We start from the raw sequence: 26,342 nt of genomic DNA on the forward strand, positions 1-26,342 counted from the left end.
ACTGTAATTAATAAGCTCTATAATAAATTACATTCCGGGATTAATAGGCTAATTAAATGTGGTGTGCATGAACACATTATATTACATCAACAAAGGTTCTGCCAAAGGTTAGGATATGGATAATGGCTGACAATGTTTTCCAGGTGAGGCAGTCCCTCCTTTCTATAATACGCCTTTGTATATTGCTTCATGCATTAAATGACTAAATTGTCTCCGTAATTATCACATTCCTCATTTTGTTGGTTCTTTAAATGATCAGGTTCAGCGTTTTGAGTACTTTTCACCATTCAAAACATAGGATATTTTGTGGTATTTTCATTATTCTGAAACGCACGGATAAGCCTAATCAATAGCTCCAACCCACCAGAACACCACCAAAACATAGCACTGTCGCAATGAATTTAGATTGAGACTTAGACAGACTTTATTGATTCACAAGGGAAATTACTTGGACACAGTAGTTCACATGTCACATTATACTGCAATAACTTTTACTACTAATACTTCTCAATAAGTAGCAATAAAAAACATCAAGAGATTGGTGTCAATAAGACATAAATTATATAAATGTATTGTAATATAAATACAGTATATCACATTTATACCCAAAAGGTCATAAGGAAACAGTGAAAAGATATGATATGATGACGATGATATGATGATTGACAGAAACACAGGCTTATCTGTTACATAAGGGTGCTTTGTTGTACAGTTGTATGGAGTATGGTATAAATGTAGTCCTGGATCTCTCAATATAGAGATATATATTAAATATATTTTAATTAAATTACAAAGCAAGATTTTTGCAGATAGCCTACAGATGTTTTCCTACAGTGGTTAAAAGTACTGAACACCCCCTCACGTCACGGGGACATCCCACATAAGGCTGCTGGGACCGTCCCACTAATAACACTGCGCGCGCTCCCGTCCACACTTCCACCGAGTAACAGCGCGCACCCGAGAACTTCACTTTTGTTGTGGACACTTTGACAATGAAAACTTTTTGAGAACAGCAGTAAACTTACTCGAAAAATTGGACCAGAAGACACCCTATGACATTTGTTCTACTCTGGAGCGCCGCTTTCACTTTTGTTGGAAATTAAAAGTTTTGTCCAATGAGACGGGCGACATTTTTCTGTCAGGAAGTTTGACTTTTTCGGACGAAACTTTTCACATTGTTTTGACTGGAGAAAGACCTGATCGGAGAGAACTACTATATTTGCTAGTGTTTTTGAAGCCTAAGTCAACTCGCTTATCGTTAACAACTGCTTAATATAATAGTTATCGTACTAATCAGTGTTTTTTGTTGATGAATTTTACATCTAAAGTTCCTATTTTTGAATCGCTTCTAGTTTGCTTCAAATATTTTTACTCAAAGTTTTTATCGGGCTAATTTTGTTAGAAACATTTTGCAATCTGGCTTTGGATGTGTGTAATTTGATGCACTGTTAAATTGTCGCGTTTTTGCTTATTTAGCAGAGTATAAATTACCCAAATATGACAGCAGAACCGAAGAAAATGTGCACACTTAGCAGGAAGAGAGGCTGTTAAAAATCACGGAAATGTGCGGCGAAGTAGCGGTACAGATGGAGTTCGTAGAGGCTATACCGTTGTTATTAATGCTGATTTGAACTTTTTGTCCAGTTTTTATCATGTTTTCGCAAATGTTTTTGAGTTTTCTTCGGCCAAAGATGTTATTCTTTTAGCAGCGACATGTAGCTTCATCGCGGGACTACAGGCTGCTCTTGGGACGTGACTTTTTAGTGTCCTTTGCTCCGAGTTTACAGTAAAGACAGACTCGATGGTCGGAGGATTGGAGCACGGGCACGCGCACGGACCGGTGTGTCTGTGCGCGTGACAGGTGTACCGATGGACGTGAGACTGTGCGTGACCTGCGCAGCTACACAAGCGACCGACGTCAAGGTGAGGGACAGGTATGAGGGATGCAGTTTTACTATGTGTTGTTTACATTGGGCTTCAAAGTGACACATGTGAGATGGTAGAGGAGCTGGTAACTGCCTAAAAGTAAAGTTCTTTTTTTCCAAATTAGGGCACAATATTAAGCTGTAGAAGACTCATTTAATTAACTTTATCTAGAGACATGCAGTAATGATCCATTAGAGGTCACATTACGCAAAATTGACTCTCATGACTTTTAATGTTGTAATGTTGTTACAGCCTCAAAAACATATCTTGACTTGTGTTTTGTTTCATTTACACATGTTTGAGTAATCCTTTTTTATTATCATTAGTCTTTCTGCATCTCCAAATCTCAAAATACTATGTTCCACCTTGTGACATAGTGGTAGTTTTCAAGTTAACAGTTATAATATTATGACACTGAAGCAAGCATATTGTACCTTACTGATGTGCTGTATTTAGTATAGCCTACAATAACAGACACTGATTTAGATTAAGTCATTTACCAAAATAGACCAAAGTGGGAAATAGTGAAAATCAATGTTTTTGAGATTTATAAGTACAATATGATATTATGATATTCTTAAACTCCATCAGAGATGTGCCAGAATGACCTGTAAACTGCATATTATACAATGTAGATATTATTAAAGCCATATTTTTATATGCATATTTGTAACGTAACTTGTACAGATGACTCTGGTCTGATTTACACTGCTGCTGAGTAACTGTTATGACCAAAGCACTTTCACGAGATCAAAGGACAGAAACAGATGTGTCTTCTGCAAAAAATAACTACACAGAGCTTTAGCAGTGAGGTACATGCTCTCATCTTCCTCTGCTTCTCTCTTAGTAACTATACATCTTAAAAGATCAAAGACATTAAAGGTCCACTATATAACTTTTCTGGTGGATGAGCAACAAACTTTTGTGTGGAAAAATATTTCTATTAAAATATCTATTTTTAAAGATCCTGTATTACACTATTTTCTGAACTATGTCATAATATTGTTTCCTCATCACAAACATACATGGAGTTGTGTTTTGTTTCATTCACTCATGCATATTTAGGCTGTGTTCTTCTCTTAAACAGAAAACACTATTCCACCTTGTGATGTCATGTGATAATACAGGAAATGCTCCGCTGTGTTTTTAAAATCCATCCACCTTCACGAGAATTATTTGCAAAATTTTAGCTTTGGAATTGCTAATCTACTGAACTAAATGTAAAAGGTATCTGTTAACTTGAAAACTACTGCTTCATGACATCACAAGGTGGAACAGAGCATTTTGATCTTTGTAGATATGCACAGACTAATAATAAAGGATTACTCAGATGTGTGAATGAAACAAAACACATGGTTTACAAGCTTCCAAGAAACCATTTTGTGTGATATAGGATCTTTAACACTTTTATGTTTACAATAAATATTATATACTTTTAAAGACATTTTTTACAGTGATATATTTAAATGGCACCTTAGCCTGCGGTTTATGAATGGTACCTAGCCACAGTTATGAAAGCATTTGATCCTTGCTGTATTAAAATGCATCATGTCTACTCTGACCTCTGTAAACACACCTGAAACAAGAAGGAGTATGTGCCAGTGGATTTCACTGTAACGTCCAGAGACCAGATGCCCCAAGAGGAGGCGCTGATGCTGGGAAAAACAGGCTCAGACTAAACATGCCCGAGCAGACAGTAAAGGGAGAGGGGGGGAGAAAATCCTGGTAAATCCTGCGACTCCTGGAAATGTGATACAAGGAAAATAAAGTGCATGGTACGACTGAGTGAACCAGGAGCAAACAGGCTGCCTTCAGAGAATTCCCCTCATACCAGCAACTATGTAATTAAAATCAGACGCTAAAAGAGGTTTAACAGTTTATGTTATGAGTGAAATGACCCCCAGTGGAGCAGAGTTGTCCTCATTTGGACCCCACATCAAGATAACAGTGACAGCTCATAAAACTCCAATATCTGGAATGTCATTACTTCATTCACTACTACTATTTAATTAAATGGTGGGATGCCTGTTTATTCTTGTTAAAAAAAAGGCATGTAGTTTTTACAGCAGAGAGTATTTTGTAAAAGCACTGTGCGTTTGCGTACAGCTGTGCACACACCTCATGCATGTGGATATTAATGTTTGTGAGAGCTTGCAAAGTTCTATTTAAATGCACACTTCCGCTTTTTGCAAATTTAAAAGTAGTAGCTGTAACATGTGCTCCTGTTGTTTCAGAAATGTATACTGCATCATAGAAAGTGCTTTTTGTAATTGTGAATACATTTACAATTTTACATTAAGATTGGTACAATAAAACACTATGTCAAGTGATAGTATATAACATTTTGGAGGTAAAAAGTCAGCTGCATGATTCTGTGGAAATAGAAAATGAGAACCATTCTTTGGAACATTCTCAGTGAAAATCAATATGTTTTATGCCAGACTCTGGAATATAAGAACAACATTTCCATGGAAACAAGAAGGAAGTGTGGAGATGTAAAACTGCTCAGATTAAATATGTATTTAGCATAATAAAAGTTGCATTCTGTGACTTTAAAAGGTGCATTGTGTAACTTTTCTAGTGGAGGGTCCGTCAAATGCTTTTCTTCATGGAGATGCTTTATCTGGAATGTTTCATAGTATGGCAGTAAACCTTTCTTTTTTTTTTTGGCTGACACCAAATCAGACCAAGTTACAGGTCAGACCTGTGGAGAGGCATCCCCACTCACAGTCAGAATGTCTGTTTTTCTATATATTTTTGAGCAATACAACCACTGGTAATTGCATAAATGGAAGGCAGAGCTGTTTAATATCATACTGTGGAACATTCCAGGCATATCCATAGAAACAAGGAGAAGATAGGTTTATGAAAATGCTATAGAAATGTCCAGCTTTACTGTACTGCCTTTAAGCCATGGTTTGAATAGAGCTGCAGAAACATGAGCAGCTTGAACATAATGTGTCCACGCTTCACGGAGCACAGACGGACATGCCCAACATTCCTGTGGCCGATTATTACCCAGAAATCAAGGGCCAACGAGCTGCTGCTGACACCCGCGTTTAGTGGTCTTTACGGGTGACCTTTGACCCCTGACAGTTCCACAGAATTGAACTTCACCTCTGCAGTCCCTTGCTCAAACACGTCACCCAGTTATCTTTTATTGTGTTTGTGTTTTCCACTGAAGCTTGAGTTCAGTGCACTGACAGCAGTAGAGTTCATGTGGGGTAACTTCAGAAGGAACAGATTAACACTAGAGCACACTGTTTTTATGGGCCCTGCTGTGTTGGACAGTTGTTGTACATTTACACTGTGATGTTATTGATAAGTAACAGTGCAAATGAATGTAGTGTTTACAGAGAGACTGGAAGTAGCTATTCTAAAGGGAGAGCAGCATTGCCAAGTTTAAAGGTGCACCACGTAACTCTTCAGGTTGGGGGTCTGCTACCATTGAGATACTTTTGCTTTGCCTGTAATGTTCCGTAATATGGTATTAAACATATATAAGATTAATTTATTCACTTATGGGTATTTTTATTGCTCAAAACTACCTTTAAAACATGTCTCTTTACAGAAAACACCTATAAATTGCCCTGGTGGTATCTACTGCTTGTTTCTGTGGATATTGAAAAGTTTAATACCATACTTTGGAATACTGGAGGTAAGGCAATAACATCTCCATGGAGACTGGCAAGCCCTTTACCAGAAAAGTTACACAGTGCTCCTTTTAGGGTCTTGTTGAGTAGTATATAAGTAGGCTCGTAATGAAAAGTTTTGAAAATGCAATGTATTGTAGGAATGTAGAGAGCTGATTATTTTATTGGAATTGATTAGTAAAGAAATAACTGCCAGAAATTTGTTTACATTTATTCAGGAATAATTGTGGTCTATTGTCTTGATTAATAAACTATATTAATTAGGAAAGACAGTAGGATAAAGTGTTATATCACATATTCTCAGGAGACATATGATACAGCAGTCCTATCAAACACTGTGAATAATTTGCCATTTTGACCTATAAGTAACCTACTAGTTTATTATGTAATTAAAGCTGACCTATTTTCTAAAAGTTCAGCTTTAAATGTGCTGAGTCACAAATCCAAGTTTATGTACAGTAACTGAAACACACTGAACTGACCAACTGCATGTTTAAAACCGCTGAAGTATCCTAAACTGCACAGATTACATTTGTTCTTTCTTGAATAGACTTCAGTTCCTCAGTTTATTGGTTCAAATTTGGGGAAGCCTTGTCCATTGAAGGAAATGCCTGAGTTTATATTGCTGTTGATACGAAGCGCCTGTGAACAACAACAATAGGGCTTTGGCAGTGGGTTTTGTAGCTCATGCAGCCCAAGAGTGTAACCATGGTGGATATTTAAAATGGCTCAAACTCAGTCTAAAACATTCTCCCAGTGTATAACTGATGCCAGACTCGATCCAGACCTTTGCAATTGTCTTTCTCTCCCTCGCGTGCACTTCAACCTCTGTGATTTAAACAGGCTGTCCCAGAGGAGAGAGCTTATATAGGTATGATCTGCTGCCGTGAATTAGGCATAAAAAGAAGGGATTTTCCAGTAAATGAGTTTCAGCCCCTCTGTTTAATGTCACTGTAAATCATTTCAGTTGTAACGCAGATTGTAAAAGTTCAGTTATTTTAAATTAGCAATAGGGATGTTATGACGCATTTAAATCAGTGTATATGTCAGATATTTGATGGTTTTGTATTGGTAGCCTATTAGTTGGAAAAGATGAAGTACCAGATCATCAATGATCAATGTTATAAACTTGTTTCCTCATCATAAACACACCTGGAGTTGTGTTTTATTGCATTCACACATGTTTAACACACAGACCCTGCATATTTTGGTTCTTGTGATGTCATGTGACAATACAGGAAATGCTCCACTGTGTTTTTAAACTTTATATACCTTCATTAGAATAATTTGGATAATTTTAGCCTAGGACTTATCAATCTCTTTTAAACAAAAGGTCAAATGGTAGCTGTTAATTTAAAAACTACTGTTTGATGACGTCATAAAGAGGAACAGAGCATTTTTAGATTTGGAGATGTAAATAAGATTAATAATAAAGCATTGCTCACACGCGTGAATGAAACAAAAACAACTCCCAGTATGTTTTTCATGAGGTTACAACATTATAACATGATTTAAAGCTCACAAGAGTCAATTTACAGTATTTTTTTTTGTAATATAGGGCCTTTAAATTTTGCTCACTGCTTCATGCTACAAAATGAACAGTGGATCAAAAGTATTCAAGATATTATATTGCATGACTTATATTTTGCATTAATGTTTCCATATGTCTGTATGGTTCACCTGTGTAACATATTGATCTCAGTTGTAGCCATGGGATGATACTGAATTTTGGTGTCATGATTATCATGGCCAAAATAACTGTGATTAATGATAATCTCATGGTAACGATTATAGTTGCTGACAGTTAAAACATTTTATGGATGTGAATAATTGTTTTAATTTTAATATTATGAATAACTTACACATTTAAACAACTATTATTGTATTGTACTTTGTTGTAAGTGAAAACAACAACTATGTAGAAGAAAACATCATGATAAGTAGCTTTATTCAGCACATTCTAGTGAAATAATGGCGATGATCTTTGTAGTCTGCCCTTTTTATCACGATAAACGCATAACAACACTCATAACAACATGCTAACAGCCTTTCACTACTGACTGAAACTCTTTGAACTCTTCAGTCATAAATCAAATGCTTTTCTCCTGTTTTCTTCTTCAGGGCCGCTGGCATCACAGAGACACATTTTTGGAAAGCTGTGCGATAGACCACCAAGTCCACAAGCAACGGCGCCATGAGTAAGTCTTCTACTGTGATGTGAGACACTAGACAGACCGGGCATGTTTCCCTCACTGCAGCAGATAAAACAAGACATAAATAACTACCCAACTACCACAGTCTGAGGGTGATTTCTGGTGTAGGGTAGCGATCAGCGACAACAGTAGTAGATATAGTAGTTTTAGGTTCAGTCATGGTATGGTATATGGACTATGGCAAAGGTTTCAATATATCGATCTGATACCACTGAGTTTTAAAAAAGGTATTGAAAAAAATATTGTAGTGTGCAGATAAATACATAAATAAACCATACATTGATAAGTATGAATATTGATATTTTTGCATACAAAATATACCAGTCAGTATACATTACCAGTCAAAAGTTTGGACTCTCCCTCTCAAGGTTTTGTCTATATCTTTACAAGTTTCAACATTTGATCAGAAGACATCAAATGTATGAAGTAAGAAAAAACATTAAATAACAATTTTTTGACTGGTAGATCTGGGCAATGGATCACATTTTAACCAAGATTGAAAATTTGTCATTTATTTCTAAGTCGTTCTTTAGGTCCCCGGCCAACACGCTATAGTCTATAAAAGCAGGCGGTTTGAAGCAGAGTGGACCAGACTTTTTGGCTTGACTTCATGTCCCTGTAATTCTTGTTTTGCCAGTGCTTAGGTTTAGCAGTTCATAAGTCAGTTGACTGTCAAACATAATGCTCCTAGAGGTGTTTAAAATGTGCACTTTGAATTGAATTTTGATTTTAAAACCAAAAATTGCAATTCAGTGTTTTTCCAGTAATGGGTGTGTGGGAATGTGTCCTGTGATGTTGTTCCAAACTACACAGTGGGAATGTTTACTCTGTTTGAACTTGTGATGCTGTTTGACAGGACAGTATCAGTGCAGCCATGAGTGATTCATCAAGTACCTTAATAAACAAAAGGCCATGTTGTTTCTCTTACAAACAGTTACGTTGATTGAGTAAAGGTTTTGGTCTGTTTTATAATCACGCTGCAGCAGTATTATATGTATAAATATGATGAATCATGCTGGGGGTTTTCTGCGTGTATGTTTATGGAGGAACGTTGAGCAGTTACCATAATGATACAATGCACACAAATAAAAATCTGAAAACTTTGAGCCTGTGATCAATACGAGTGTTTATGGTCCCATTTACTTGTTTGATGTTCATAAAAAAATGTGACTAACTGCTTGTGAATGCTAGCTTGTGACTGTAATTTTATTAGTTTACTTGTTTAACAGTACAAATCAGTTCACCTGTTGTACGTCTAGCTAAGTCACTTCTTTATGATCCAGTTGTGTTCAAATAAAGCTTAGATTAAAGTCAAACTTGAGTAACAGCGTCAAACAGAGCAGTACCTAGCTAGATTTTAAAATGGATAATATCGTAATTGTTGTTTTGAAGATGTGCGAAAGAGGAATAGTGCTTTTCTCTCCAAAACAACCTAGGTACATTTACTTTCACTTTACACAGCACTTCCTATTATGGTGAAGTGCATGTCTCTTTGTTGCTTCTCTTGTTTATTTACTGTTTTGACCATTAAAGGATAGCTTTGACAGTGATCGCAGTCTTCTTAGTTCCTTTTTTCTCAAATAAAATCAGTTGTAATTTCCAGTCCAGTTCCCAGTCAAACCATAACAACAAAATGCTGCACTTGTCTGTTTTTGTCTCTGCAGATGAGAGGCAGGCGCTTCACTCCATCATGAAGGACCTGGTGGCTCTGCAGATGACTCGTCGACAGCCCATTATGTCCTATGATGTTGGAAAACCAAAGCCCCCTGCTCCCTCTGCTCCAGTCAACAGACAGGTGAGAGGCCAGCGCAGGAACTGAAATTTATTAGAAATGCATCTTCATTAGTCTAACTAAGATGTTTTGTCCGAGACTGAGATTTGAGCTTGTACATGAGCAGGATTTGTGAGTTCAGTAAAAAAAAGATTAGCGAGACTACAGTCAGTTGTCTGCATTATTGAATTAGCATAGACTCATACTGACTTGGGACCACTGATTGGATTCATTTTTTTTTTTAGGCAAGACACAGGCAAGTTTATTTGTATAACACAGTTCGTACACAAAGTAATTTGAAATGCTTCACAGAATAAGAACGGCATTAAAATCTCATTGTTTTAGATGTTTTCAAGTAGGTCTTCTTGTAATAAGGGATTGCATTTTTTTCTTCATTTATTACAGCCCAAACATGTTGGGGCAAAAGGGTGGGTGACTCACAAAAATTTGCATTTCAGTATTTGGGGAATATATCGACAACAATATAAAGACAATATCAATGCAACTCTTCATAAATGAAGTTAAACTTGCTTTTTCGATTTTGCACATTTAGCGCTTGTTAAATCGGCTTGTTTAAGGTGCTATATTATGCTTACTTGGCTCTTGTGAGCTTTAAGCCATGTTATTATGCTGTTACCTCCTCAAAAAGATGCATGGAGTTGTGTTTTGATTCATTCATACATGTTTGAATAATTAGTCTGTCTTCATCTCCAAAGCTCAAAATGCTCTGTTCCACCTTATGATGTCATGTAGTGGTTGTTTTTAAGTTAACATTTACCTTTTACCAGTTGTTTAGTAGTTTAGTTGTTTTTGTTTAGAGATTGACAATGATTCTAAGGAAAAACACAGTGGAGCACTTCTTGTATAACCACATCACAAGGTGGAACCGAGTGTTTTCAGTCTGAGAGAAGAACTCAGCTTAAATATACAGGATTTGTGTGTTAAACATGTGTGAATGAAACAAAACATAACTCCAGGTATGTTTTTGATAGATCTGAATATTGCGTAATATAGGGCATTTAAATTTATCTTTATACACGCTTCTTTGAAAGATTACATTGCATGTTTCTATTTATTTAATTGCACATCTTTTTAAATGTTTGCAGCCTTTTTGATAATACTTTCAGAAGAGCGAATATTTGGTTAGCTTTGGGCTCAGTGTGTGATCTGGAAAGCTTCAAACTTGTATAGATTTAGATAATGAATAAGCCCTAATGGTTTAGCCTATGAATATATCCAGGAAGCCCTTAAACACAGGCCCAGTGTTTGTCTTGGTCCGTCAGCTGAGTTTCTGACTGCGGACCACCACCACAGAAGTATGTAATAGTGTATGGATATTCATGCTGCTAATGGTGCTTCCTTGAGCCCACACGTTTGACTGGAACATACCAAAGAGCATGTCAATTACACACAGCAGTCAACCACAAATATGTTTCTGGTACTGCATAATATTAAATGTACTTGTCAGATATGGTGAGATTGTACTTCTATTTTAACTCCTGGAGAAAAGTGAGAGACCACCCACTTCTGTGTTTTAGTAATGCCACAAAGGTGCATTTGTGAAAGAGCTCTGAGTTAGTATTTGCTATAAAGTACTTCAGGCTTTTGTGGGTATGAGAAATTATATTAAAAGTTCAGATTGCTGACTGTGTTTACACTGGGGACTCTGGTAAATGTTTCTGCCACTTAACTGACCTTAATAACTCCAGAGCACATGTGTGGTGTTAGATAAATTTTATAAAAAAAATAAAAAATAATAATAAAAAGTATAAATATTTTTTTGTGTATTTTGAAGTCTATGTAGTCCAGGTAACAATTAAGATTATTAAAATATGACTACAATTATTATTATTATTATTATTTGCTTTTATTGTTGCAGCCTTATGGCCTTTTCGTAAGATAGCTCTTGAAAAGCTGTTATTTGTAATTTGGGGATACTTAGTGCTACCTAGTTTGATAATTCTGGATTGGAATTTGTCTTCCCGGTTGGACATGGGCAGCAGATGTGTGTACAAATGTGTAATGACATAATAATAACAGTTCAAATACAGTTAAATTTCACTTTCCTCTGATGCACTTTCTCTTCCTCCTATAGGACGACGTGAGGATAAAGTTTGAGTTTTCCGGTGAGAGGAGGTAGGTGGCTGTTTTTGCTCTTTACTAATGGCACTCCATAAAGGTCAGAGGTTGTGTAAACATGTTTCCAGGAGGCACACTGTTCTTGTTAAATGTTCAGTCAAATCAGTCACAAAGAGCCTGTGCTTTTGATTCAGAGTTAGACTGGTATTTGAGTTCAAACTGGGAAAGGGAAGGAGTGTGGTTACGCTGTGGCTGCCAACTTTAACCTCAAATATGCAAGGTGTACTCAGAGGAATCTGGGTAAAACACTATAGTACTTGTATGTTGTCTAGTCATAATAATGAATAGTGTCAACTTAGTCTTCAGTATGTGAGAGGTGGAACAATATTTTGGGGGGTGTAAAGGTGCACTGCGTAACATTTCTAGTGGATGATATGCCACCTGCTTATCGCCATGGAAATGTTACTGCTTTGTCTAGAATGTTCCATAGTATATATTAAACCTATCTATCATAAAGAAGACAAGCAGGTTACACCACTACACTATATTACAAGTCAGATCTGTGGAGAGTCATTCCTGTTCACAGAAGGAATGCACAGTTTAAACAATATAAAGACTGGGTATCATTAAGAAGTTACCGATACGACACATATCTTGATACACATTCCACGATATAAAAATAAAAATCATGTCTGTGATACTAAAAGTGTTTGTTAAACCACTTCTTGTGCAAAGTTAATATAAAACGTTTTAATCATCAGAACAGTGAAAATGTCAATTGTGTTGTGTAAATGAGTTGTGTAAATGAGTTTCCAACAAAACTGTAGCACTGTAATATTATTATTATTTTTTTAAATATACAAAAAAATATTCTTGCCGATATATCGATACAGCAGTCCATGATATTGATATTGTATCATCACATTAAAAGATACAATATATTGATATTTCGATATTTCCCCCTACACCTACATTACACAAGTAATGAATAAATGCTAAACGGATAAGTTTAGTGTCATACCATGGAACATTCCAGGCAAAACAATAACATCTCCATGGAGACAAAAAGGTAGTAGACCTTCCTCCAGGAAAGTTGTGCAGTGCATCTTTATAAAACTTTTTTTTCTCATAATAAGAACTCTTCACACCAAATAAATATATTCTAAAAGAAGAATAGAATAGTAAATTAGGTCTTCTATATTTATTTTGGGCTCCTTTTCTATTCACTAGTAGAAAGATTTTTAGAATCGTTTAGTACTATAAGACTTGAGCTGTGGGGTAATAATAGATGACTCAAAGTAGATGCAGACTAAAGTACATTATGTGTGTTTCATTCATATTTATGTAGTGTAGCTTATGATGATAATGTGTCAGTGATATCAAGTAATTTCATTATCATAATTTTTAATGTTTTCTGTAGCAATCATAGACAGTGAATGGGCATAATTAACCCGCTAACCACCACGTTCCAAAAAGGAAGTGGGCATAGGCGCGCTTCCGACTCCATTGACTCCGTCTCCAATTCAGTTTGTATTGAAAAAACGTCACCCATCTCTTCCTAACTGCTGCTGTCACACTCCTCATTTTGGTCTTAAAATGTTCGCTCTACCTGATCCTGGTGTTTTATTTCACTATTTTGTCTGTAAATCAGTTCCTATTCCTAATATGGGACTTGGGTCCAAATTTGCCCCCTATAACTGCTAGCCTTGTGAGCTTCATTTAAAGCCGAAAGCTATTGGTGATGTCACACTCCCTTAGTCCACTTCTTTATGCACTGGTAGCAATGTTGGGCAGGTCTTTGGAGAGTCAATGTGACGTGTCTGATATGTTTATTTAAGTTTATATATTTATTCTTTTTTTGGTGAAGAATTCTCATGTTCGGGAGGCCAGTGGAGTTTGAGGAAGTCCTGCAGAAAGTTAAGAACGTGTTTGGTCAGCAACTGGAACTACACTATATGAACAATGAGGTAATGAGGCTCTACCATCTTCTCTTCTTTTTTTTTTCAAGGTCTTGTAGTAATCTGTTAAATGAATACATGCACAATTAATCACAAGTTAAAGGGCCCATATTTACGATATTTTCTAATCTATGTTCTGTTGTTTCTTAATCAGAAAGTTGTGTTTTGTTTCGTTCACATATGGTTAACACACGAAGCCTGCAAATTTAGTCTCAAAACCAATCTCTACTGAACAAAAGGTAAAAGGTAGCCGTTAACTTGAAAACCACCATGTTATGACATCACATGGTGTAACAGAGCATTTTGAGCTTTGAGATGTAGACAGCCTAATAATGCAGGATTACATTGTTCATTGTTTGTAAATGAAACAAAACACTTCTCCAGGTATGATTTGTTTTTGATGAGGTAACAACATTATAACATGGCTTAAAGTCTAGAGTCAGTTTTGCGTAATATAGGCCCTTTAATCGAGATAGTGAGATAGTAATTTCTAATGGTCCATGATATGTTTTGGCCTTTATAACCAAGAGGTCTACAGCCAATCCTCTGTCAGTAAAAGCATGTGGTTTGGAGCAGAATTCAGCCTTTAGAGAAAGAAATTTGACAATGTTTATGTTAAATGTCTGACTGAAAAGTCTGTGTTGTTTATGGTCTTGGAATTAATTTTGAAACCATTCATATTGTTTTTTTTATAAACTCTTCAAATCAAATCGAAAATCATGATGAATCAGTACTATAAACTGTGGTTATTTTTTGTCTAGCCTTTCACGAACATAATGCTGTGTTATTATTGGCCCAAGAGCAAAACTATTTGACCAGAAGGTTGTTATCACATGTAAGGATGCTGAACTTGAGTTTGTTTTAATACATCTGTTTATTTAATTGATAAAGGCCCTGAGTGTCAGTTGCCTCTAAAGTAAAAATGTAAACCTATTATCATAGCTTAGAGACAGATAGTGAGTAGTGTTGTCAGGATACTCAAGGTATTCTCGATACTTGATACAGATTTCAATACTCAAATGATAATTTTAAAATCTCTGTTTTAGACAATATTATAATTATAATCTCATACTTGCTTAAATGAGGATCCAGTTTCAGTACTAGTTTCAGTATACATTAGAATTTGATTTTTGATACTTTTAACCACTATAATACTGGGATATACATTGACATTGCCAAATATACTAAATTCTTGGATGTGTAATTGCTGTATTTTGTGTTCTTAGTTGTCAATCCCTCTCAGAAGTCAAGACGACCTGGACAAAGCCGTAGACTTGCTGGACCGGAGCTCCAACATGAAAAGCATTCGTATTTTGCTCCTGACGCCAGAGAACTCCAACGTAAGAAACAAATGCACAAACTATTGGCAACTGATATGAATAGTTTTGGCTGATAAATAAATAGCTTTGGCTGAATAAACTTCTAGAGAACAATAGGAGACCACACATTTTATTATTCTCACAAACTGAAGTGGAGGTACAGAAATAAGCAGTTGTACTGTTGAACTCGGATGTTTCTTCATAGTCATGAGCAGGTTGAGAAACTAGTTCCTCATTATTTTATATTTCATCACTTTGTTCACACAGCTGGTTAGATTCTCCTTTTTGAAGCTATAATCAGAATACCTCAAAATAATTGTAATTCATCCATTAAAGGCATACTATAGTAGATCTACTATTTTATCAGAAAGGGAAACACATTAGCAATTTAAACATAGCAAACTCCTATAATGCATTCTCTCAGGCTCATTCTCAGAACAATATACAGTAGATTTGTCAGCTTGAGTTTGTTTTTACAACACTCATACACAAATCCCCTGTCTGTACTGGCTCAGAAATGTATGTTATAGTATTTTCTATGTTTATTTTCATTATTATTTTGTCTCAGATCACTAATGAATGACTTTCTTTTGTCTCTTCAGTCTGTGTCCTACTCACATCCAGTGCCCTGTAAACAGGTGAGGATCAGTGCCTCACAGTCAACTGGAGACAGCACCATGTACCAGCCTCCAGAGTCCAGGGGGCGCCAGCACTCAACCGGTAATTTCATTACCTAACCCACTAGCGGCCGCGTTGGGGGCGCTACCGGGTCCATCAACTCTATTTCCAATTGACTTAACATTGAAAATTTGTTGCCACTCTCTCTGTAACTGCTGCAGTGAGCCTTGTCATTTTTGTCTTAAAATGTTTGTATTAACCTGCTCTACATGATCCTGGTGTTTGTATTTCTAATATGGAACTCGGCTCCAAATTCCCTCCTATAACTGCTAGCCTTATGAGCTTCATTTGACTGGAGCCGAACTTTATGGGTGACGTCACACTTTCTTAGTCCACTATACAGTCTATACCCAAAAAATAGACAATAGGTCAAATCTTCCAGCTATGGTAATACTGACCAAGACTATCTATCTGACAAGTTGCATTGAAGTTAGAGGACTAAATTCCCCACTGTGACAATAATTACTTATTACTTATTACAACACCTGTACTAGACATTCACAGCTTTTAACACTGAAATATGGAATCTGTGTTTTCACTTCATATTAATACCATGTTGACAGAGCAATTCGTTAAAAATGTATTTACTAGCAATAGACCGGGACAAATAAAAGGCTGCATTAGAACTAAATTTAGAAGATCATGATTTAAACCTGAACATAACAAACGTTCTCCTTAGTATCCTTAGAGGCAAAAATGGAAAATATCTTGCTCATAATTGCCATTACGACATTGCTGTAGATCTTTTTTTTTTTTTTGAGATAACAATAATTCTTGTACATCGTCCTGCCCACCCCTGCTCTTATAGTATTTTAGTCATACAGTTCGTGCCCTTTATGTCACCTCTTCTCAGCCCTCTGCTTACTTGTTCAGAGCTTCCCCTTCGAGCAATGGGTCCTCTTCCTTTTCCTGTTCACCATTACTAGAAGATGGCTACTGGACAACAGCCAATCAGATTACGCTGCGCTATTAGAGTGGCCTGGTTTACACTTTTTCCCCGAAGCCAAATTAACATGGTCGCAGAGGACTTAACCCTTACAGCCAAGATCACATTTAGAACTTCAAGATAAACAACGCAATTAAACACAATTAAAGCGGTAAATTAGTTTTAAAGATATACTATGTAACTTTTATATGCATGTTTTCTATATTGGTGTTATTTCTTTGCCTCGAATGTTCCCCAGTGTAGCATTAAAATTCTCCACTGACATGAAAATTCTCCACTGACTTGAGCCACTGACATGCCATTAGGCTTAGGTACCGGTCAAGTTATTTCTTTAGAAATAAAAGGTAATTGAATAAAAGTGAGATAGGTTAGTTTAATGCCATACCATGGAGCATTCCAGGCAACGCAATAACATCACCATGGAGAGTAGAAGGTGACAGAAAAGTTACATAGTGCTCTTAAGCTACACATATTTAAAAATTATACTGTACATAAAGGAATGTGTTTTTTTGTGTGCTTTTTCTATCCATTTTCTTCCGCTTTATTCAGGACTGGGTCGTGGAAGCATCATGTTCATATACAAAAAAAAATCCCTAATTCAGAATTTTTATTATTGTTATGTGTTTTTAAATGTCTTTTATGTATCACTCTTATGATGAATGTTGAAAAACTTCTATCACCTGCTGGGACAGATAATAAAGTTGTCTGTCTTATATATCTTTTTTATTTCGTTCTGTCTGATGCCAGGATCCCAGAGCACAGGCCGCAGTTCCCCGCCTCCTGGTTATGTACCCGAACGGCAACAGAGAATCGCTCGCCAAGGCTCCTACACCTCCATCAACAGTGAAGGAGAGTTCATCCCCGAGACCAGCGACCAATGTGTGAGTGCAAACTGTCTCATGAAAGGAGGGCTAATGTGGACATATCAAACCATAGTGCCAGAGTGCAAGTGTAAACCTCAAACTTTTACCTGCATCAAGAAAGCTACCTAGTACACCTTTAAATTTTATATGTATTCCAATAATTAATAATAATTAATAACTATAATTATTGTATTATTTTAAAGGGCTTATATTACACAAAACTGACTCTTATGAGCATTCACACTTGTTTGAGTAACCCTTTATTATTAGTCTGTCTACATCTCTAAAACTCAAAATGCTCTGTTCCACCGTGTGATGTCATATAGTGGTAGTTTTCAACAGTTACCTTTAATTTAGATTGGTAAGTCCAAGGCTGAAATCATCCATCTAGTGAATGTGTATGGAATTAATGTTTGTGAAAAGAACTCAGCCTAAATTTGCAAAGTGTGTTGTGCATTAAACATGTGTGAATGAAACAAAACACAACTCCTGATTTGCTTTTGACATGAAAACAGCTTTATAATGTAGATGAGAGAATAGTATAGCATGGGCCTTTTAAAATTAGGTATCCAACCTTAAGTTAAGTTCTTTACTTAACAGTGTCATAACAATGTGTTTTACTACATTTACATTTAACTGTGTAGCCAGATAGAATGTATTTATTTATTTTAAGTAAGAGTTGTTAACACATGTATCTGTATCTATAGATTAGAGTTACCCTCCTCATGTTCCACAGGTGATGGATCCTTGGAGCAGTGCCGAAAACTCTGTCTCTGGAAGTTGTCAGTCTTTGGACAGCAGCTCAGACAGGTCAGCGCCAAAAACAAACACAAGTTCTGTTTACTCTAGTTCTTCTTTTATGCTGAAATGAAGTAATTCAGTGAAATAAATGTTTGTGTTTTTTGGTTAGCCCGTCATTGAGGAAATCCAGAATGCACCGGGCCAAGAGCTATCCCGACAACAGACTGGAATGCTCAGGTGGGACATACACAACCTCTGGAAATTTAGTTGTTTTTAGAATATAAAGGTTGCATTCATGACAGTATTTGATGTTATGATTTCAGAGAGAGGGCTGGTGCCTAAATAACTGTATTGGTGATTCATTGCTGAAGTAGGACTGTGTGTCTTTAGTTGATCGATTATATCAGTGATATCTTAGTTGAATAAAAAGTTTTATTATTCAACTAATTATTATAGAATTCAGGAGTTTATTCTGCCTTTTTACATGTAAATACCTAGTTTTCCTATACGTTTCTGTATAACTATGTATTTTTGCATGAAGTCCTGTGAGTAGTCATGTGGTGTGGTTTGGGTCCGATGTTTGGTCTCACAATAGAATTACCTAATAGCTGGTCTGCTTTTGCCACACCTCTTTTGTCAACTAATCGATGCACCGGGCATGTCTTTAGTCAAACAAGATTTTTTTGTTGACTGCTAATCAATTTCACCTTTTATATTTTTATGTTTAGACCGGGAGAATCATGTGTATGACAGAATTGTGGGTAAAGGAGGCACATATCCACGGAGGTACCATGTTTCTGTTCATCATAAAGACCACAGTGAAGGTATAAACTTAACACTGTATTTACTGCAAGTCTGTCTCTGTCTTTCAAATCATAATACTGTTTTTTTAATGTCTTGTGGCAGGTCGGCGGACATTTCCTCGAATACGGCGTCCACAGGGAAACCTCTTCACCCTGGTGCCGTCGCGGAGGTCGCTCAATGGTAGCGAGGAGAGTTTAGGCAGCTGGCAGCTAGTGGACCCTCAGGGCAGGCTCCGCCCACAAGAACGAACGGTTAACCATAAATGTTAGTATCTAGTCTGCTGGGGTTTTTTTTATGTAACATCATAAAGCATAAAGTAAAAAGTGTTTTTATTATAACAATGTTGACTTCAGTCAGACTTGAAGATTATCTAGTTGAAGGGTCATTAAAGTCCCACCATGTAACTTTCTGTTTCTGTTTCACTGAAAAACTGCACTGAATAGTTCATTAAGCCCTGTTTGAGATAATTAATTCACATAAACATGTGTCTGTGCATTTTGTTTACACAGCTCCCAGTGCTCCGGTGACCTGGCGCAGAGGGAAGCTCTTGGGTCAGGGCGCGTTTGGACAGGTCTATCTGTGCTACGATGTAGACACTGGACGAGAACTGGCCGCTAAACAGGTCCAGTTTGACCCCGACAGTCCAGAAACAAGCAAGGTATGACCTAATGAATGCTTTGACTTAGAGGTAATAGAAATATTGAAATGTGAGGAATTGTGGGTGAGAATATTGATACGATTTGCAGTGACATAATGCTGGGGGTGTTCTATATGTATCTCTATGGCTGAATGTTCAGGAGTTCATGGTGACACAATGCACAGATTAACAAACATTGCCAAAAGGTTGTAAGATAGAAAAGTCAAGAAAAAATGCAAAATGGATTTAAACAACACATTTTCAGGAGCAGGTGAAGTGTTCATAGTCCTCTTTAGGTGTTTGATTTTCAACAAAAAGAAAACTAACTGAGCGCTTGCTTGTGACTGTAATGTTATTTGAGAGGGTCTTGTTCAGTACAAATCAGCTCACCTGTTGTAGTTCCAGCTAAGTTAGTTCTTTATGGTCAGACTGTGTTAAAACAAAGCTCAGTTTAATGTTTAACAAAGCCACAGACAGAGCATGCCTACAGTTAGCATCCCACTGCCAGGAAATCTTGATGATATCAGCTGCAAAGTATCTGCTGTTGCTGTTTTGACTGTTTTCCACACTGCACAAATACAAACAAGGCCCTTAGTTTATTCATGGGTTTCACAATGATGAGAAATTAGCACAGTTGCCATAGTATGCCAAAATATTAGATCTTTTAAATGGGAAAAAGTCCTCAAAATGTGGCATAGGCTATAACAGGAAGCTGCTGAAATAGCCCCTGTTCTATTGTACATTTTACACAATTGTTGTTGTTGTTGTTGTGTCCATGGAGGTCACTCAAGGATAAACTCAACCCGGATGTTGTGTACTGTAGTGTCTATTATAGATATTTTTAGCTTTATCCTGGAGAAACATCAACATTTTTACAAATATATTTACTATGCAATAGTTTTCAGCTGGCATTTTATTTGAACACTCAAAGCAGAGGTGGTTACTGCTTTAGTCCTTTTTAAATATAATAACTGTACTTCTCAAAGTTTTCCAGCAACTTTTACTCCATCTTTAGTAATATAGTTTACAGTTTAACAGTACTCCTACTTGAATAAACGTTTTGATGACTCTTCCTTCTGTGAGTAAGTAAGATAAACTTTATGTTGCCAATATTAAACATTTTTTGGTTCTTGCATTTTGTACTAAGAGTATTTGGCTACTCTACCCACCTCTGACTCAAAGTTGCCCTGAGGCTGACGTGAGATGAGATGTGGCTGCTAACCTCACTTACTCACACACCTTACCCTTGTGTACACTTGTAGAAATAATCTTTGTTAGTGGCGCATTCTTGGTTTGTAGATCATTGATGGAGGTTCAGAATATTTCCAGAACCAGAGTGACATCAGTACAGTATTTTTGACATGTGATTCTGTTGAAGTCTAAACACAGGAATGCAGTTGTCATCTTAATGAAGTAATCAGTTACTTCATCGATGCTTTGTCTTTTCACGCTTGGATTACACTTCAAGCTGTATGATATTTTGACACAGTGTTGTGGTATGTTTATCCAATCCGACTTGAACATAGCTTCCTGAATGCCTCTGGGAAAACATGTGCTGTCTCTGCCTGTGTCTTAAACAGCACATGTTGTGGCTACAGTGATATTACCCCACAACATCTTAACACAGAGATGTTTCATGGTTGTTGATCTCCTATAATGACTGAATTGATCTACTACAATGAGTAGGGATACACCGATCCAGGTTTTTCAGTTCAAATACCAATAACAATACTATGGCTTGAAGTATGACTTGACTACTGTAGGAATTGAAAATGGCTTTTTTCTCTCAAACCACAGTCATCTTATGAGAACATTTATTTGATTGTGTTATGCAACTGTTATGTATCCTGCAAGTAACTACTGAATAACTTTATATGACTTAAAGTTAAAATATCATGAGATGTTCTGGGCCTACGTGAGTCAGTAAAGAGTCCACCAGGATATTGGTATCAAGGAACTGAGACCCGATACAGGAACTGATATTCTATACCAATATCGGTGCATCCTTAATAATGACATCAAGAACTGAAATTCTGATCAACAAATATTCAATATAAGGCCATATATGTGTAGTCAAAAAACAAAGATAATAAAATCCAAGGCTTTTAAATGTTCAGTTTGTTTATAAAAAATAACTAGACTTTCTTACATCATGGCTGTCACACACAGAAAATTTGCACCAATATATTTCAGCCTTTTGGTGGTTTTCAGATTTTAGAATGTGATGATGGCAAAAGACAGATTCTCCTATTGATAAAATTGTACTTTGCCCTGAAGTATCCAAAAGGTAAATTCACAAATGTTGAACCTGATCATTTCTACTTGTGACTGGACCCAAGAATTCACTGTATTACAACCAACATCTACATTTTAACAATATTAATTTTAGCTGCCCCCATCTGTATTAAATAATATTGACCTATAAAATGTCCTGGTGGCATTTAAAACCCAGATTAGCTTTAATTTTATTCTGTATCCAGAATTTAGCATCAGATGATTTTGTTACCTGTTGCTGCTTTTATTTTAAAAAGAGTCTCTGGATTTGGAGGATGTTTCATTCTTTGGTTATAAATTTGTTTGTAAAATACTTGACCCTATCAAAGCAAAGGCAAATTGAAATGATAAATGTTTTTAAATCCCTCTCTGTTACATTTCTGTGCAGGAAGTCAGTGCTCTGGAGTGTGAAATCCAGTTGCTGAAAAACCTACATCATGATCGCATAGTGCAGTATTACGGCTGTTTGAGGGACCACTGTGAGAAGACCCTCACTATTTTTATGGAGTACATGCCTGGAGTGAGTCCTGCTGATCTCAAATGTCTATTATTACGGCTGTGGATTGTGTCAAAATGTAAAAAATTGTATATTTCCTCTCTGCAGGGATCAGTGAAAGACCAGCTGAAGGCTTATGGAGCTCTGACTGAAAATGTGACTCGGAAATACACCAGACAAATCCTGGAGGGCATGTCCTATCTCCATAGCAACATGATTGTGCACAGAGACATCAAAGGTAGCACTTATGTAATGTATTTACATTATAAATAGGGTATGTACACTTAATAAAGATTGAGATTCAGTCATGTCTGTTTGTCAGTGATATGCCTCTTTTTAATTGGAGTGGTCTACAGCCAGTCCTCATATTTTAAATGAATCCAGGAGAGGTGGCAAAAAGACTGAAATATGAACTGAGAAATTAATAAATGAATACAAGAATCACATTTCAGAACATGTTTGTACAGACCTAAATTACAGAGTGAGTCATTTTTAAACAGAATAAGACAGGATGCTAAGCTCTTTGTCAAGGAAAATATGGTGCTTAAAAACTTGTAGCCTCCTCTAGACCTAAATAAGAGCACCTACGATTTGGGTCGGTTCCATCCCCGGACAAATAATAGACAAGAGCGTGTAAAAGCTATGCTAAATCTAAATGTAATTCTGGCACAATTTGAAGTGAAGGAAATATGTAATGTTGATAACTTGTACTCCAAAATTCAGACTGTGTAGACAGTGTAACAGAAACCATTGTTAATTTCTGATTTGTTTGTCTTTCAGGTGCCAACATCCTGCGTGATTCCGTGGGTAATGTGAAGCTGGGGGACTTTGGAGCCAGTAAGAGGCTTCAGACCATTTGTATGTCGGGCACTGGGATCCGCTCTGTGACTGGTACCCCCTACTGGATGAGCCCGGAAGTGATCAGCGGAGAGGGCTATGGCAGAAAGGCAGATGTCTGGTCAGGCTTGTCAACAAGTTTATATACATATTACATGTTACTTATTACACTGACAGTGTTCCATAGCATGAGGAAAAACTACAACTTCCTAGCATTTAGCATTTGGATTTGTTGACCCTTGTTAATTATTAAGAAGTGTGTATAGTCCTATTATCACTTTGGAGGCTTTCAGTTTGAAATGATGCATTATGCTACAATCTGATGGGTAAAATCTTTCAGTAAACCACTAAAAAGCCATCTGCAGTATGTAACCCACTGTAATCACTCTCCCACACACAGAACAAGCTACATCTAAACATACTCTTATGCAATCCAAGTGAGAGCCAGTGAATGATGTGGTTGGCTGTCAGCCAGTCAGACAGGTCTTAACAGAGACTGGTATGTTCAAAAAGGCTACGTGACATTTTTGAACCCTGTGTGTATGACCTGGAGTCTGTTTTTTTATTTATTTTTTAAAATAATTTCAAATAGGTACAGAGCAGTGGGCCTCGAAGATAGGGTATAGGTGAAAACAAATATTTTCAGAGCAGTCAAGCCTCCAATGGTGGACAATACAGGATTACTCAAACATGGATGACTCAAGCTAAATACAACTTTGACAAAGATAATGATGACGGGACACAATTATAACATGCCTAATAACTTGGAGGCATATGGTGTAAATAAACTCAATATTATCCATGTTATCCAATGTTTCACCATAATCGACATTTAGTAGTAGTAGTAGGACTTGTTTGTATTAACAGAACTTGATGCAAACATTCCCATAAAACTATGACCGAAGGGATTTAGGCTGAAGTGAACCCACTTACGAATGAGCCTGTCAGGAAAGAACAAAAAACAACTTGATGGATAGAACAAAACAATCATGACAATCAGTAGCTGAGTGTACAGTCATACTCTCTTCCAATTTCAACATTTAAGACACAGTAATAAATGACCCATTCCTATCTACAACATTTATCCTATGCCTTAGCCTTCTGCATTTTTATCTTCTTTCAAGATATGGTAATAAATAATTCTATAAGGCCGTTATTGAACTTTCTCCATGTGTTTTATAGGAGTCTTGGCTGCACGGTGGTGGAGATGTTGACCGAGAAGCCTCCCTGGGCTGAATATGAAGCCATGGCAGCCATTTTCAAGATTGCTACTCAGCCCACCAAGCCGCTGCTGCCTCTGCACTGCTCTGAACAGGCCCGGGACTTTATCCACTACATTTTTGTGGAGGCCAAGCTGAGGCCCAGTGCGGAGGAGCTGCTCAGACACCCTTTCTCCCACATACTGTGCTGAAAGCTGCCGGTGTTATGAACTCCAAACACAGCAGCAGTATCAGTTGTAGCTGCCATGAAATCCAAACAGAGCCAGACGTCAGTGTTATCCGCGGTCTGTCTGCTTCTCGAGACACTGCAGAGATGTTTTTGTTGACAGCAGGAGTCAACAATCGACTTCTACAAATGTACTTCCGAATGTCACCACCAGAGGGAAACGCAAGCTCACTGTTGTTTGGTGTTGTGAAATACAGGACCACATAATTTGTGCAAAGCTAAAGCAGTTAAAATCCAGAATTTTCACTCATGATGCATTTCAGAGCTCTATACGTGTTTTTCAAAATACATTCTTAGATTAGAAGCACCACCATTAGAGCTTCATTAAAAAAGTAAAGATCCCCTGTGAATTGTATAATATGCCATTTCTCACATTGGTTTGTGGTTGAGCTGTAGAATTGTCCTTTGTGGATTGGATTGTGATTAATTAGAGAAAGTTTGAAAGACACTGTACTGCTAGTCCTTTCAGAATGAGAAGGTATCAGTTACAACAAGGCATTTAAGTAAGTTGACCAGTGGAAACTAGGGTTAGTCAAAAAGGAAGTATCAGTAGGTTAAGTATTAATTATTAAGTTGGGAAGAGAGTTGAGTGGTCTTGGATGTAATGTAGTGTATCTCCACCCAGAATGTAAGCTTTCAGATTGTGATGCTAAGTGCCCCTCAGAGCATTGAGATGCTGTCACTACCAGCTCAAGTGACTTCAGTTGTATTTGTCTCTGTTTGAATGGTGAGCATACAGTATGTTCATACAGTCACTACAGTTATAGTAAATAGCTTAAGGTGGGGTTTTCCGTATTTTCCATCTCATTCAAATTTTCAGTATTGGTCATATAAAAAGCCCTGACTGTGCAGTAATAGGACCTCAAAAGGGCTCTAGTTTTGTTGCAGAGGCCAATGAGTTAATTTAAAATGAATGCTGTTTTGTTTTGTTCTTGTTTTTGTTTTTTTTTAATAAGAGGGCCACTGAAAATCAGATGCACTTTCATATTCATTTTTCAAATGTGAACAATGTTCTTTTTATTTATGTACCGCTAATTACTCCTCTTCAAGCAAAGCAAAATATATATTTTTATATGCAAACAATCTAGTAATACTTGCAGTGTTGTTAGATTTAAATGTGTTAAAGCAACTGGTTTTGCAGACAATACATAATATCATATAAAATCTTGAATGCTTGGCATATGGATCCTGGCTGGCCTGGCTATTATCCATTTCAAAATAATGAGTATTCTCCTGTAAGTAATTTATAACAAAGCATGTTTATTTGACCAATTATATAAACTGGACAGGAGCCAAGGACAGCTAAGAGTCAATTGACCAAGTGAAAAGACGACTTTGGTTTTCCTAAGGTTTACTCATTTTCATCATTTCATTTTGCTATGAAAACTTTGGGAAAAGCAAATGAAAAAGAATAGTTGACTAGTATAATCTATGACAGGACTTGCAGTGCAATGTTGAATATATCAAAATAGTGTTACATAAAGAAAAGCTTGTGGCTACTACTACAGTTTAATATGAAAGCTATTTTAGAGACTTTTTCTCCCAAGCCAATAAATAAAATTGAAAAAAAAAAAAAAAAGAGGCTGTCCATTCTTTTGACTAAGTTCTTTTAAGTAATGTTTAAGAAATTTTAGATGGCGTGAATGGAACTGAAATTTACAGTAACTGGATGGTCGCACATGTTTTTGTTAAATCATAAAA

General features: G+C 36.7%; 1 protein-coding gene across 2 annotated transcripts; it reads left to right on the plus strand.

Moving 5' to 3' along the window:
* Nucleotides 1-929: 929 nt before the first annotated feature.
* map3k3 (mitogen-activated protein kinase kinase kinase 3) lies at nucleotides 930-26,192 on the plus strand. Of its 2 annotated transcripts, none has more exons than XM_020933291.2 (17): nucleotides 930-1,934; nucleotides 7,701-7,777; nucleotides 9,457-9,587; nucleotides 11,659-11,699; nucleotides 13,510-13,609; nucleotides 14,827-14,940; nucleotides 15,522-15,639; nucleotides 17,291-17,424; nucleotides 18,143-18,216; nucleotides 18,317-18,384; nucleotides 18,876-18,971; nucleotides 19,054-19,215; nucleotides 19,461-19,609; nucleotides 22,251-22,382; nucleotides 22,467-22,596; nucleotides 23,139-23,316; nucleotides 24,378-26,192. In XM_020933291.2, exons 2-17 carry the CDS (start codon nucleotides 7,774-7,776, stop codon nucleotides 24,604-24,606), a joined length of 1,860 nt encoding a protein of 619 aa, XP_020788950.1. In that variant the 5' UTR covers nucleotides 930-1,934; nucleotides 7,701-7,773; the 3' UTR covers nucleotides 24,607-26,192. The 2 variants fall into 2 exon arrangements, with proteins under 2 accessions (XP_020788950.1, XP_020788943.1); XM_020933284.2 differs by having other exon boundaries at nucleotides 930-1,923.
* The last annotated feature ends 150 nt before the right edge of the window (nucleotides 26,193-26,342 follow it).

Source organism: Boleophthalmus pectinirostris, unplaced genomic scaffold (genome assembly GCF_026225935.1).
Source record: "Boleophthalmus pectinirostris isolate CB_2022bp ecotype Guang Dong unplaced genomic scaffold, ASM2622593v1 HiC_scaffold_17, whole genome shotgun sequence".
Taxonomy (NCBI): domain Eukaryota; kingdom Metazoa; phylum Chordata; class Actinopteri; order Gobiiformes; family Gobiidae; genus Boleophthalmus; species Boleophthalmus pectinirostris.

Excerpts from the sequence above, each read along its gene's own strand:
- map3k3 (XM_020933291.2), top strand. Across the intron at positions 13,610-14,826 it reads TACACTATATGAACAATGAG|TTGTCAATCCCTCTCAGAAG; the intron begins GTAATGAGGCTC and ends TTGTGTTCTTAG. Across the intron at positions 15,640-17,290 it reads GGGGCGCCAGCACTCAACCG|GATCCCAGAGCACAGGCCGC; the intron begins GTAATTTCATTA and ends GTCTGATGCCAG.